The sequence below is a fragment of the Salmo salar genome, chromosome 15 (assembly GCF_965601325.2).
Source record: "Salmo salar chromosome 15, fSalSal1, whole genome shotgun sequence".
In the NCBI taxonomy this organism is placed as follows: Eukaryota; Metazoa; Chordata; class Actinopteri; order Salmoniformes; family Salmonidae; genus Salmo; species Salmo salar.
This window is the reverse complement of record NC_138305.1, coordinates 107,858,646-107,870,047: the sequence shown is the minus strand read 5'-3', so window position 1 is coordinate 107,870,047 and position 11,402 is coordinate 107,858,646. Positions and strand designations below refer to the sequence as shown.

The 11,402-nt window shown below is 40.7% G+C and overlaps 2 protein-coding genes and 1 long non-coding RNA gene across 7 annotated transcripts; all 3 read right to left on the bottom strand.

Moving 5' to 3' along the window:
• Positions 1–149: 149 nt before the first annotated feature.
• On the bottom strand, positions 150–2,065 carry LOC123727372 (uncharacterized). Its single transcript, XR_006759365.2, has 2 exons — positions 786–2,065; positions 150–753 (listed from the first exon to the last, which is right to left on the bottom strand). It is a non-coding gene; the product is annotated as an uncharacterized LOC123727372 (long non-coding RNA).
• Positions 2,066–2,157: 92 nt separating this feature from the next.
• On the bottom strand, positions 2,158–6,634 carry LOC106572892 (emerin). Its single transcript, XM_014147471.3, has 6 exons — positions 6,372–6,634; positions 6,041–6,142; positions 5,713–5,747; positions 5,477–5,559; positions 5,304–5,360; positions 2,158–2,869 (listed from the first exon to the last, which is right to left on the bottom strand). The coding sequence occupies exons 1-6, from the start codon at positions 6,451–6,453 to the stop codon at positions 2,647–2,649; spliced, it is 582 nt and encodes a 193-aa protein (XP_014002946.1). The 5' UTR covers positions 6,454–6,634; the 3' UTR covers positions 2,158–2,646.
• Positions 6,635–7,595: 961 nt separating this feature from the next.
• Positions 7,596–11,197, bottom strand: LOC106572891 (uncharacterized). Of its 5 annotated transcripts, none has more exons than XM_045696461.2 (6): positions 11,118–11,196; positions 10,703–10,931; positions 8,458–10,561; positions 8,241–8,313; positions 8,038–8,133; positions 7,596–7,957 (listed from the first exon to the last, which is right to left on the bottom strand). In XM_045696461.2, the coding sequence occupies exons 2-6, from the start codon at positions 10,743–10,745 to the stop codon at positions 7,856–7,858; spliced, it is 2,418 nt and encodes an 805-aa protein (XP_045552417.2). In that variant the 5' UTR covers positions 10,746–10,931; positions 11,118–11,196; the 3' UTR covers positions 7,596–7,855. The 5 variants fall into 5 exon arrangements, with proteins under 5 accessions (XP_045552417.2, XP_045552420.2, XP_045552421.2 ...); XM_045696464.2 differs by having other exon boundaries at positions 8,241–8,310; XM_045696465.2 differs by lacking the exon at positions 8,241–8,313 and having other exon boundaries at positions 11,118–11,197.
• Positions 11,198–11,402: the final 205 nt, after the last annotated feature.

Below are 11,402 nucleotides of genomic sequence, written 5' to 3'. Positions count from 1 at the left end.
GGTCCCAGGGTTTTATATTTCAGTTCCCACATTCACCGGTATCGCTGTAAGTTCTGTTCACCGTATGTTGCTGGGAATAAATACAAAATATTTATATTTTATTCTCTACTAACCTGTATTCAATAAGTTAAAGAAAGAAATTACAGAAATTCTGTTTGATACAGAAACATTTATTTTAAAATTGGGAGATTCATAGGAATGACTCAAAATGACTGGATACAAAATATGTCAACAGTTACTGTCTTGCTGAAAAGTATTTACTTGTAGACTGCATCCTATTTATTCCCTATATAGTGCACGCGAACTACAAAAGTAGTACACTATATAGGGACTAGGGTGCCATATAGGATGCAATCTGTGCTAAACATTATTGTGTGACCAAAGTGATCTCTGATAAAACAGACAAGTGTCTGGTAACGTCATAGTGAGTATTACAAATGATACTGCAGGTGTAGAAACATGTCTTATGGTGACGTCACGAGTACACGGGGGGCCAGCACAGAAAAAAAAATGTATGAAATTGTATGAAATGTATGCATTCACTACTGTAAGTCGCTCTGGATAAGAGCGTCTGCTAAATGACTAAAATGTAAAAAATGTAAATGTACATCTAACAGAACCACCTCACACACTGAACATTTGAATGACAACACACCTATCACAGCAATTGCATTTGTATAATAGTGTGAATGGAACCTTTAACAGGTCAAAATGCTAAGGCACTTCATTTTCAACTTTAATGCCATTAAGAACCTTGTCATTTAGAACTTTAATGCCATTTAGACCTTGTAATTTAGAACTTTTAATGTCATTTAAACAACCAAAAATAACAATTGATTTTCTTGTTTATGAAGAAAGCTTAACTTGTGTTTTTGATTCAATTAGACCATGCCCATTTCAAGCTCATCTTCCAAATAAATACCGTTTTTCACAATAGTTAGGCAAGAGTCATTGTTGCTACTTTGTAGTATACCCCAGGACGTAGAGAGAATATGAGGATACTGCGTATGACTGACTAAGCCAGACTATATACAACTAGATAGCACATTGTGTCAGGACTTTTACACAAATAGCCATAACCAAATCATAGTACACTACATGACCAAAAGTATGTGGACACCTGCTCGCCAAACATCTCTTTCCAATATCATGGGTATTAATATGGAGATGGTCCCCCCTTTGCTGCTATAACAGCCTCCACTCTTCTGGGAAGGCTTTCCACTAGATGTTGGAACATTGCTGCAGGAACTTGCTTCCACTTCAGCCAGGAGGATTAGTGAGGTTGGGCGATTAGGCCTGGCTCGCAGTCGGCTACATCCATAAGGTGTTCGATGAGGTTGAGGTCAGGGCTCTGTGTAGGCCAGTCAAGTTCTTCCACACCGATGTCAACAAACCATTTATGTATGGACCCCGCTTGGTGCACAGGGGCATTGTAATGTTGAAACAGGTAAGGGCCTTCCCCAAACTGTTGCCACAAAGTTAGAAAGCACAGAATGGTCTAGAATGTCATTTGTATGCTGCAGCTTTAAGATTTCCCTTCACCGGAACGAAGGGGCCTAGAACCATGAAAAACAGCCCCTGACAATTATTCCTCCAACAAACTTTACAGTTAGCACTATGCATTGGGGCAGGTAGCGATCTCCTGGCATCTGCCAAACCCAGATGGTGAAGTGTGATTCATCACTCCAGAGAACTGATTTCCACTGCTTGCTTCAGTCCAATGGCAGTGGGCTTTAGACTTGTGTGCGGCTGCTCGGCCATGGAAACCCATTTCATGAAGCTCCCAAATAACAGTTATTGTGCTGACGTTGCTTCCAGAGATAATTTGGAACTCAGTAGTGAATGTTGCAACCGAGGACAGACGATTTTTACGCTCTAGGCACTTCAGCACTCGGAGGTACCGTTCTGTGAGCTTGTGTGGCCTCAACCACTGTGTGGCTGAGCCGTTGTTGCTCCTAGACGTTTCCACTTCACAATAACAGCACTTATAGTTAATCGGGGCAGCTCTAGCAGGGCAAAAATTTGAGGAACTGACGTTGAAATTGGCCATTATACTTTTTGTCTATGGAGAGCATGGCGGGCCGAACCAGCAGCCTGCCTTCCCGATGGGGTGACCACATACTTGTGTATTTCGTGATTTGATACACATTGATATACTATATATATATATATATATATATTGTATGTGGTATATGTATTTACTATAAGCTGTGGACATTACATTTTTTGGAAGATAGTACTGTGAGAAAGTGTCATCACTATTACCCATAGTAGAAGCACCCCATTTTGGTAACATAGCTGTATGATAACAGAATACTATACATCATCTAGTAACTAAATACGAGTCTGGACGGGAGGAAATGTTCTGGCTTTCCTTTGGCAGAATCCAATGTCAGTCACCTTTTTATATAAACCACAAGCACAAAGAATGACAGGCATGGGATTTGCCATAATACATCTGTCAAAATATGAACACTGGGTCGTATTCATTCACACCGTAGTGAAACGTTTTAAAAACGTCCAACGGAAAATTTGCAATTTTATTAATGTATACGTTTTTAAAAAAATACTACCTCCCCATTTTGGACTGTTTTCTTTTGAAATTTTCTGCCTAATGAACACATCCCAGATTTTGGTAAAATTTGATCATTGGATTCTGTTAAAGGGGTTACTCTCTACGGACTCCATGTTGATAAATATGAAGTAGAGGAATCCGGCTACGATCAGGAAGACCAGGAACTGGATCCAGAGAGGGACCAGTCTCTCAGAACTCTCTGTTTTTTCATCCTTAACAACGCCACCTCCAGACTTCACCACAGGCGTTGGTTTGGAGTAGGAGGAGTATGATGGTGTGTTGTAGACATGGGGCCTGAAAACGGGGGGGGTTTAGTCTCACATGACTACATTCAGGTATGTGATCAGAACATAGAAAAGCAGGCTCTTAGCTAGGGGATAGGTCAGTTTCCATAGACACTGAGTATACCAAACATTATGAGCAACTTACCTCATATTGAGTTGCACCCCTCCCCGTTTGCCCTCAGAACAGCCTCAATTCGTCAGGGACATGGACTCTACAAGGTGTCAAAAGCATTCCACCAGAATGCTGGCCCATGTTGACTGCAGTGGAGGCAGCTGAGGGGAGGACGGCTCATAATACTGGCTGCAATGCCATCAAACACATGGAAACCATGTATTTGATACCATTCCACTTATTCTGCTCCAGCCATTACCACGAGCCCGTCCTCCCCAATTAAGGTGCCAACAACCTCCTGTGGTTGACTCCAATGCTTCTCACAGTTGTGTCAAGTTGGCTGGATGTCCTTTGGGTGGTGGACCATTCTTGATACACACGGGAAACTGTTGAGTGTGGGAAAAAAAACCAGCAGCGTTGCAGTCCTGACAAACCGGTGTGTTTGGCACCTACTACCAAAACCCGTTCAAAGGCACTAATCTTTTGTCTTGACCATTCACCCTCTGAATGACACACATACACAATCCATGTCTCATTTAATTTCAAATCTTAAAAAAAATAAAAAATAAAAATCATTCTTGAACCCATCTCCTCCCCTTCATCTACAAGTGGATTTATAAGTGACCAATAAAGGGTGATAGACTGACTAGATAAATGCTGTCATGGAAAGAGTGTTCTTAATGTTTTGTATGCTCAGTGTATATACACTGCTTCAGAAAGTAGTCACAGCCCTCAACTTTTTCCACATGTTACAGCCTGAATTTAAAATTGATTAAATTGAGATTGTATCACTGGCCAACACACAATACCACGTGAGGGTGGAATGTTTTTATTTTTTACAAATTATAAAAGGAAAAGCTGAAATATCTTCAGTCAATAAGTATTCAAGGCTAAATCAGTTCAGGGATAAAAATGTGCTTAACAAGTCACATAAGCTGCATGGACTTACTGTGTGCAGTAAGTGTTGAACATGATTTTTGAATGACTACCTCATCTCTGTACCCCACACATACAGATAATTGTAAGGTCCCTCAGTCGAGAAGTTAATTTCAAAATACAGATTCAACCACAAAGACCAGGGAGGTTTTCCAATTGCCTCACAGAGAAGGACACCTATTGCTAGATGGGTACAAATTTTTAAAAACAGGCATTGAATATCCCCTTTGAGCATGGTGAAGTTATTTATTACACTTTGGATGTTGTATCAATACACCCAGTCACTACAAAGATACAGGCGTCCTTCCTAACTCAGTTGCCGGAGAGGAAGGAAACCGCACAGGGATTTAACCATGAGACCAATGGTGACTTTAAAAGAGAGTTTAATGGCTGTGATAGTAGAAAACTGAGGATAGATCACCAATACTAACCTAATTCACAGTGAAAAGAAGGAAGCCTGTACAGAATAGAAAACATTCCAAAACACATTGAGTACCATTCTCCATATTTTCAACCATAGTGGTGGCTGCATCATATTATGGGTATGCTTGTAATCGTTAAGGACTGGGGAGTTTTTTTTTGTTGGATAAAAATGTTTACTGAATGGAGCTAAGTACAGGCAAAACTAGAGGAACACCTGGTTCAGTTTGCTATCCACTGGAAGACTAATTCACCTTTTAGCAAGACAATAACCTGAAACAAGGCTAAATCTACACTGGAGTAGCTTACCAAGAAGAAAGTGAATATTCCTGAGTGGCTAAGTTACAGTTTTGATTTAAATCTGCTTAAATCTATGGCAAGACTTAAATGGTTGCCTAGCAATGATCAACAACTAATTTGACAGAGCTTGAAGAATTTTGAAAAAAAGAGAATGGGGAAATATTGTACAGTCAAAGTGTGCAAAAATCTTACCCAGAAAGACTCACAGCTGTAATCGCTGCCAAAGGTGATTCTAAAATGTATTGACTCAGGGGTGTGAATACTTATGTAAATGAGATATTTCTGTATTTCATTTAATACAGTTGCAAAAATGTCTCAAAACGTGTTTACACTGTCATTATGGGGTATTGTGTGTAGATGGGTGAGGAAAAAAAACAAATATTTAATCAATTTTGAATTTAGGCTGTAACGACAATGTGGAATAAGTCGAGGGGTATGAATACCTTCAGAAGGCACGGAATAGGAATGGAGGATAAATGTCAGAAAGGCAGGAATCACATCCATGAACATGAGCATAGTTTCAGTATCTGTTTGTCATATGGTTCTTGTCGGGATGACAACGACCATATGACTTGGCAAGACGGCATAAAACATTTTTAAAAAAAGATTTGGGACCAAGCTATGAAAACATTATTATACATAAACAATTTGAAATCTTTCAAAACAAGAGACTCACTCATCAATGTATTGTCTTCCGCTGCTGTACTCTGGTCTTGATCTTGAATAGAGTTTTCTGCAAAGGAGAGAGAAACAAGTGGATTCATTTTTATTGGTCTACTTTAAATCAACTGACCATAAAAATAAATAAAAAAAACACCGGATAACATAAAAATCTGTAAACAAACGTACTCATCCACAAAGTCCCTCTCACTATACTCTGGTCTTGACCTCATGTAAGGTTTTCCATCTCCTGAAGGCCCTTCACTTATAACCTGCAAATATGAGAAACAGAATAATATTGATGGTAAGATTTTTCATCTATAAAATGAGTTTATTTAACTAGGCAAGTCAGTTAAGAACAAATTCTTATTTACAATGTAGACGCAACTACGAACAAATGAATCAACCCAAGGTTGGATACTTACTGGTGTGCGATAGGTAACGTAAGTGACTTCTTCCTCTGAAATGAAGAAAGAAAAAGTAAACAAACATTCAGTCAGGTAACCTAGGTGTTAGAGAGTCGATCCAGTAACCCAATGGTCGCTGGTTCGAATCCCCGAGCCGACTAGGTGAAAAACCTGTCGCTGTGCCCTTGAGCAATACACTTAACCCTCATTACTCCTGTAAGTCGCTCTGGATAAAAGCATCTGCTAAACGACCAAAAATATAATTCCTGATTTCCACTTAGCTCAGTCTAAAGATAGTATGTGTATGCATAATGTAGCATTGTGTTGTCATGTATGTATAACTTACGCTCTTCTCTGTAGAAGGTTTTGTCTGAGGATGGTTTTGTGACTTTCTTGTCTTTGGCCATGGCCTCTTTTAGCTTCTTCTCATACAGGGGTCTTGTAGTGTCTCCAAAAATGCAGAAATGTTAGATGTGGCTAAGTAATGCAATGAAACCATTGCTACATAACTATTATAATATCATCAATACGTTTGAGACTGTCTGGTCATAGACATAACGTTAGACTAGTAGGCTAGGAATGAATAGCTAGAGTAGCTAGCTAAAACATAATTCAGCTGAGGGCTGGGTAAGCTTAGCTAGCTATCGTTAACGTTAAAAAATGAAAGCATGACTTACCAACGATAGGCCCGTGCTTAATTCCATACTCGTCCAACAATTCCATGATTTCTTGGTCAGACTTACTTCTCAGTGTGGCCATACTGTCGCCTATATATTTTGCTCTTTGATTGCAACGGAAAATGACTCGTGTTGACTGGCTACATTAACTACAGTTTAATTAGCAAAAATCGACAATGTTCTGGCACCACCCACTTCCACACATTGCTACCATAGAAATATTATGAACAGAACGGACTTGGACCCTCAGACCACAAAGTTTCTAAAACCCGGAGGGGTAATATCGCGAGACTTCCGGGAAAAAGCTTTATGAAACGGGAACAAACAGTTTTTCAATTTTCGTCATAAACGACATTTTATTCGAAGGAGTGCGTTTGAATTGACGGTTTGCACATGCGCAGTTCGGTGCGAGACGACTGAGACGACTGTTAGGACCCGACGACGTGTTTCTAAAGCATGAGATTAGTTAGCCAACACCACCGTGTCATCGGGGATTTCAATTTGGATAAGAATGTAAATTGTTGATCTGTATTTTGAATTTAAAAAATGATATTTGGATAATAAAGTAAATTGTTCATCTGTGATTTGAATTAAACATTTTTGACCGTTCTTCATACTGTACTGTCTTTGGTACTACCCTGGCAGTTTGACTGGTACACTCGCAATGGTTGCCTGTTATTATGATGCGATAATTTTAATGGTAATGTAGATTTGTTCATTTAAATTATGTTAATTGTTGTGGCTCATGCAATAGAATGTACGTATTGTAATGTCAGTTGAGTTGGATCAACAAATCACAGCATAAGTAAGCATTTCACTGTTAGTCTACACCTGTTGTTTACAAAGCATGTGACAAATACAATTAATTTGATTTATATTGATGGGTGTACTTCCTGCTTTTACTTCCTGCTTTGCTCCTATGGGTGGGTACACTCCCAATGACCACCAGTCCAATCATTATACCGTCATTGACTTGAATAGCGGATATCCGTTTGATTCATTCTATTTATATGATTGTTACAACGTTGTTTCAGGTTCCTCTTTAAAAAAAAAAAAAAATCATCCGTGACAGCAGCCTCTTAGGTATATCTTATGCTCTGGCAAGAGTCACATAGTACCAGAGAATTTAGACAATAAGGCTTATATTTGTGTGGAAAAGCCAAGCACCGAACTGCGCATGTTACAGATATCTTTGATGTAAAACAATATATAAAATACTGAACCTTAAAGTTGAATGGGAATATAAATAGACCCCTTTTTATTATCCATCAAACAGATGAAGACATGTTACAGATGAAGTCACATTACAGATGAAGTCATGTTACAGATGAAAATGAAAGTGACAGCAACTACAGTATAAGGAGATAGTATTTTCCTTACAAGTAAGCATTTTTTACTTAGCTGCTGCTACTTTATTATGTAATTATTTTCAGGCATATTGACAATACAGTACAGTTGTTAGTAAAAACTGTATTTGGTCCAGATCACCAGTCCAAGTCCAGTAGGTCTGTTGTCCACCAGAATGTCAAAAGTCCAATCAATGTCAAAAGGGCCATCTTCAGCAGGAACTTCAGCACCCTCAGACACTACACAAACACAGTGTGTCAGAGGAATCCATCAATTTCATGAAGCCCTTTTTACAGAAAGTTGTTGGTTAAAGACTTACCCGGTCTCTCTTGCTGTGTGTCCGAGGTATTTTGCTGAGATCTTGTAGTTCTCCTTGTGGCTTCTGACTCTCCTGAGTCTCAGGCTCACGCTGCTCCTGAAATAGACACACTGCATTGTCATGTGCTGCTGGTGGCTAAGAGAGAGAGAGAAAGTGAGAGAGAGAGAGAGAGAGAGAGAGAGAGAGAGAGAGAGAGCTCTCACTTCAAGCCTTGCTGTAGAATCCAGGTCCTCATCTCTGTCAGATGAGCTGTCGACCAAATCCGTGTCACTGCTGCTAAGAACGTAGTAGACAGACAGTAATATAGGAAATTATTTCACTTATCTATCTACCACAGTGAACATGTCTTGTTCAAGTAGAAACAAGCATTTCCTGGTTGGCGGGTGTCTTGAGTAATTTTATGGAGGCAATTTCCCTTACCTGTCTGTATATTCAATGACTTGAGGCAGGGGATCCATGCAGAACTGAACTCTAGGCTTCCTCCCTGAAAAAGCATCTTCTGTTTCCATCGCCTCCTTCTCCTCTTCGTCATTATAGAACTTGTAGAATGCCTCGATTCTCACTCTCTCTTGTTTCCAACTCCTCTCCTCCTCTTCTTCATCATCTGCAAATTGTTCCTCTCCGACTGTGATTCCACTCCCCTCATACTTGTAATTTACAATGAAACCACTCCTGTCCACGTTATTATCCCCTGTGTCCCAGCTTATATTGGTGTGAAGGTGGTTCTCCAACGTTCTTTCTAGCTCCGGCGGGATTTCTGGAAGATACTCTTCTTTACCCCAAATGCAAGTCTCCCCTTTGTCCTTTCTTAGTTCAGTCTCCAACGTACAAAATTCTCCGGGAAAATTATCCTCAGAGTCAGATGATGACATGTTGCCTGTACTCCTCTTACCCCTGTTAAACCTGGTTACCTCTGCTGTACTGGGTCCGGCCTCACTGTGAAGGGTAAAAGTGGGGACATCGGAGATGGTGTCTGAAAGATGCAGGTCAGCAACACTCTGCTTGGAGCTGTTCTCCTCTCCACCCTCCCAGTCAGGTAGAGGTGAAACATCAGATCCGCAGTCTCTCTGAGGAATACCCTGGTATCTTGGCAGTGCTGGGTGTTCTTCATTATGCTTCTCTGGGTCTTCATCCTTCTCATCCTCACTGGAGCCATCACTGGAGCCATCACTGGAGCTATCACTGGAGCAATCACTGGAGCTATCACTGGAGCTATCACTGGAGCAATCAGCTTCAAGATTGTCTTCAATAATCTTGCCCTTGCCCATGCTAATGTCAATATTGATATTACACATCGCACAATCTGCAAAATCTTGTTTGCCTTCTACGCTCAGAGAGATAGCAGGTCTTGCATCTTCCTTTTCATCTTCCTCTCCCTGTACATGGCTATCCTTCTGCTCGGTTATTTCTCTCTCCGGGTAGACATTCTGGTCTATCTTTAAATGACCCTCAGAGGGACTAGACAGTGTGCTCCCATTTTTGTTTCGCTCTCTCCCTTTCCCTCCATCCTTGTCGTATTCACTCGGAGAGAAGTCAGAGGGGTAATCTGCAAAGCTTTCACCCGCCTCTTGGTGGTCGTCCCCTAGGAAGTCCTTAATTTTCTCCTCAAGCGGGTGTTCCACAAAGGTATTGACCATAAGAGATTGCAGATTCTGTGTTGCTGCTGGATCAGGACAATCAGAAACAATCTCTGGAGCTCCATGTTCATCTTGCTCTTCTTCCTCTTCATTCTCCTGGGGAAAATGTGGGGAGAGTAAGTTCACTTCTTTCTTTCCCTCTTCTCTCTGGTTTTCAGTGATAGAGCTTGTCAGGACCTCCAGGTCTGAATCAGATGATTTCTCTTGATTTTCTTCAGCCGTCGGTTTCTCCTCTTCTTCAATCCCTTCACTTATATCTGCTGTGATCTTCATGGTGTCATCTTCAGTAACACTCTCAAAATAACTCACATCACTGTTCTCGTAAGCACCTTGCTCTATGTTTCTGATGTTAGGGTTTTCCCTCTCCTCTTGGGCAAAAGGTTGTCCTGTAGTTATATTTTCTATATTCTCTTCGTCGTAGTGAACAACCACAGACCTAACCCCTGGGGAGCCAATGTTCTCTATTCCTGTGTCCTCTTCTTCTCCTGAGTCCATCTCCTCTTCTTCCCCCTCCTCTTCCTCCTCCTTGCCCTCCTCTTCCTCCTCTTCCTCCTCCTTGCCCTCCTCCTCTTCCTCCTCCTTGCCCTCCTCCTTGCCCTCCTCCTCCTCCTCTTCCTCCTCCTTGCCCTCCTCCTCCCACTTCTCCACATCATCAATATGTTGTGTATCTTCTTCAGTCAAACTCACATCATATGTCTTCACTGAGATATGGTCAGGTACAGTTCCAGTTTCTCCACCAGGCTCTTCCTCTTCCTGTCCTTCATCCACATCTTCCTCTTCCTCTCTCAGCACTGGTAATCTTCCAGAGGACATTTCTGTCTTGGCTTCGTCAAAATCGAGAGGCTCAAAGTCGAACCCTCCTTCAGGGAAAGATGGTAGGGATGTGTCTGCAACAACAACATCAACATGGCAAATAATGACAGACAGAAAACCCAAGCAATAATATATGAATTGTAACTTTCCGGAAATGATTGTACTAAATGTCAGTGAAGGTGCAGTGTTCTAACTACAACCTGCATAACGCTTACCTGAAAATGCATCCGTTAACAAATCAGCAAAGTTCTGTTCCATCTTCTCTAGGTAATAGGTAAAGTCAAACTATATGTCATAAGATTTCTGTGCCTTTTAAGTTATTCAGTTTACCAAGAGACACGTTTTGGCAAGATTTGAAAGCATCTTTAACAACAAAATTCTTCTGATTTCTGACAGGAAGAGAGTGTGTTAGGTTTCTCGTCTGTTATTGCTTCAACTAGCTTCCTGTCAAAATAAGGGGATGCAGAAATAGATCAAAACTCATCGACAAGTAGTGACAGACAGGACAAAGAGAACAACAAAATAATTTTAAAAAATATGCAAATTGAAATGCCACAAAACCCAAGTCTGTTAAAAGGCTTTGGTTGTTCATAAATGAAGTCCCACATAGGAAGATGTTGATGTACTCACCGTAGATTCAGCACATAAGCCGTGCTGTGGTTTTACTTTCCGATGTCTAACACAAGACCCAGCCCTCCCTCCCTCAGAGATGTAGGCTACCACTTCCACCCTGACTGTGTCTGGCTCTATCAAATGAAGCATCGTCTGTATAGGGCAGGCCCTAATTTATACTGAACAAAAATATAAACGCAACATGTAATGTGTTGGTCCTATGTTTCATGAGCTGATATAAAACATCCCAGAAATGTTCCATACACACAAAAAGCTTATTTCTCTCAAATTTTGGGCACAAAT

What these genes read in the sequence shown, in the direction of transcription:
- LOC106572892 (XM_014147471.3), bottom strand. Translation starts at nt 6,453, where the DNA reads ATGGCCACACTGAGAAGTAAGTCTGACCAAGAAATCATGGAATTGTTG. An exon ending in ACGTTACCTATCGCACACCA is followed by an intron (nt 5,560 to 5,712) that starts GTAAGTATCCAA and finishes TCATATTTGCAG; the next exon opens with GTTATAAGTGAAGGGCCTTC. An exon ending in GAGAGGGACTTTGTGGATGA is followed by an intron (nt 5,361 to 5,476) that starts GTACGTTTGTTT and finishes TCTCCTTTGCAG; the next exon opens with AAAACTCTATTCAAGATCAA.
- LOC106572891 (XM_045696461.2), bottom strand. Translation starts at nt 10,745, where the DNA reads ATGGAACAGAACTTTGCTGATTTGTTAACGGATGCATTTTCAG. An exon ending in GTTAACGGATGCATTTTCAG is followed by an intron (nt 10,562 to 10,702) that starts GTAAGCGTTATG and finishes TTGTTGTTGCAG; the next exon opens with ACACATCCCTACCATCTTTC. An exon ending in CACACAGCAAGAGAGACCGG is followed by an intron (nt 7,958 to 8,037) that starts GTAAGTCTTTAA and finishes GTGTTTGTGTAG; the next exon opens with TGTCTGAGGGTGCTGAAGTT.